This window comes from Rhincodon typus, chromosome 28, assembly GCF_021869965.1.
Source record: "Rhincodon typus isolate 14 chromosome 28, sRhiTyp1.1, whole genome shotgun sequence".
NCBI classification, from domain to species: Eukaryota; Metazoa; Chordata; class Chondrichthyes; order Orectolobiformes; family Rhincodontidae; genus Rhincodon; species Rhincodon typus.
This window is the reverse complement of record NC_063359.1, coordinates 40,394,865-40,395,297: the sequence shown is the minus strand read 5'-3', so window position 1 is coordinate 40,395,297 and position 433 is coordinate 40,394,865. Positions and strand designations below refer to the sequence as shown.

The 433-nt window shown below is 51.0% G+C and overlaps 1 protein-coding gene across 1 annotated transcript in view; it reads left to right on the top strand.

Annotated features, from left to right (window-relative positions):
* Window positions 1-218: 218 nt before the first annotated feature.
* LOC125486385 (endosome-associated-trafficking regulator 1-like) overlaps window positions 219-433 on the top strand; it is a 4,554-nt gene continuing 4,339 nt past the window's right edge. Inside the window, exon 1 of the mRNA XM_048613702.1 lies at window positions 219-330. Coding sequence (XP_048469659.1) covers window positions 318-330 — 13 coding nt within the window. The 5' untranslated portion in view covers window positions 219-317. The remainder of the gene's footprint in view (window positions 331-433) is intronic.

Genomic DNA, 433 nt, shown 5'->3' with positions numbered 1-433 from the left:
CGATTAATATCTCCCCCCACCATTCTATACTGATATCCTCTCACTATGTCTTTATCCGCCCTATTCTGTAAGTTTATTCCTGCTTTTTATTATATTACTCTTCCCTACTGCCTATTCTATGTGATACTGACCCTCCTCCCTAACTATCCTATACATTTACCCCTATATCTCTCCATTCTATACATTAATCCCACCCCCGCGCCGTTACCTCCCGAGCTCCCGCCAGCGCCTCGCCACCGCCGCCATCTTGGCTACCACAAGCACTTCCGGTCAGCGCCGAGATCCGGTTCCGGGTCACTCAGTCTCGCCGGGTGAACATGAACTTCCGGAGTAAGAGAGACATCGAAACAGGGAGAAGGGGCAATGGCGGGGGAGAAGGATAGATAGAAAGAGTGGGAATGGGAATGGGGATGGGGGGAGATGGAGATGGAGA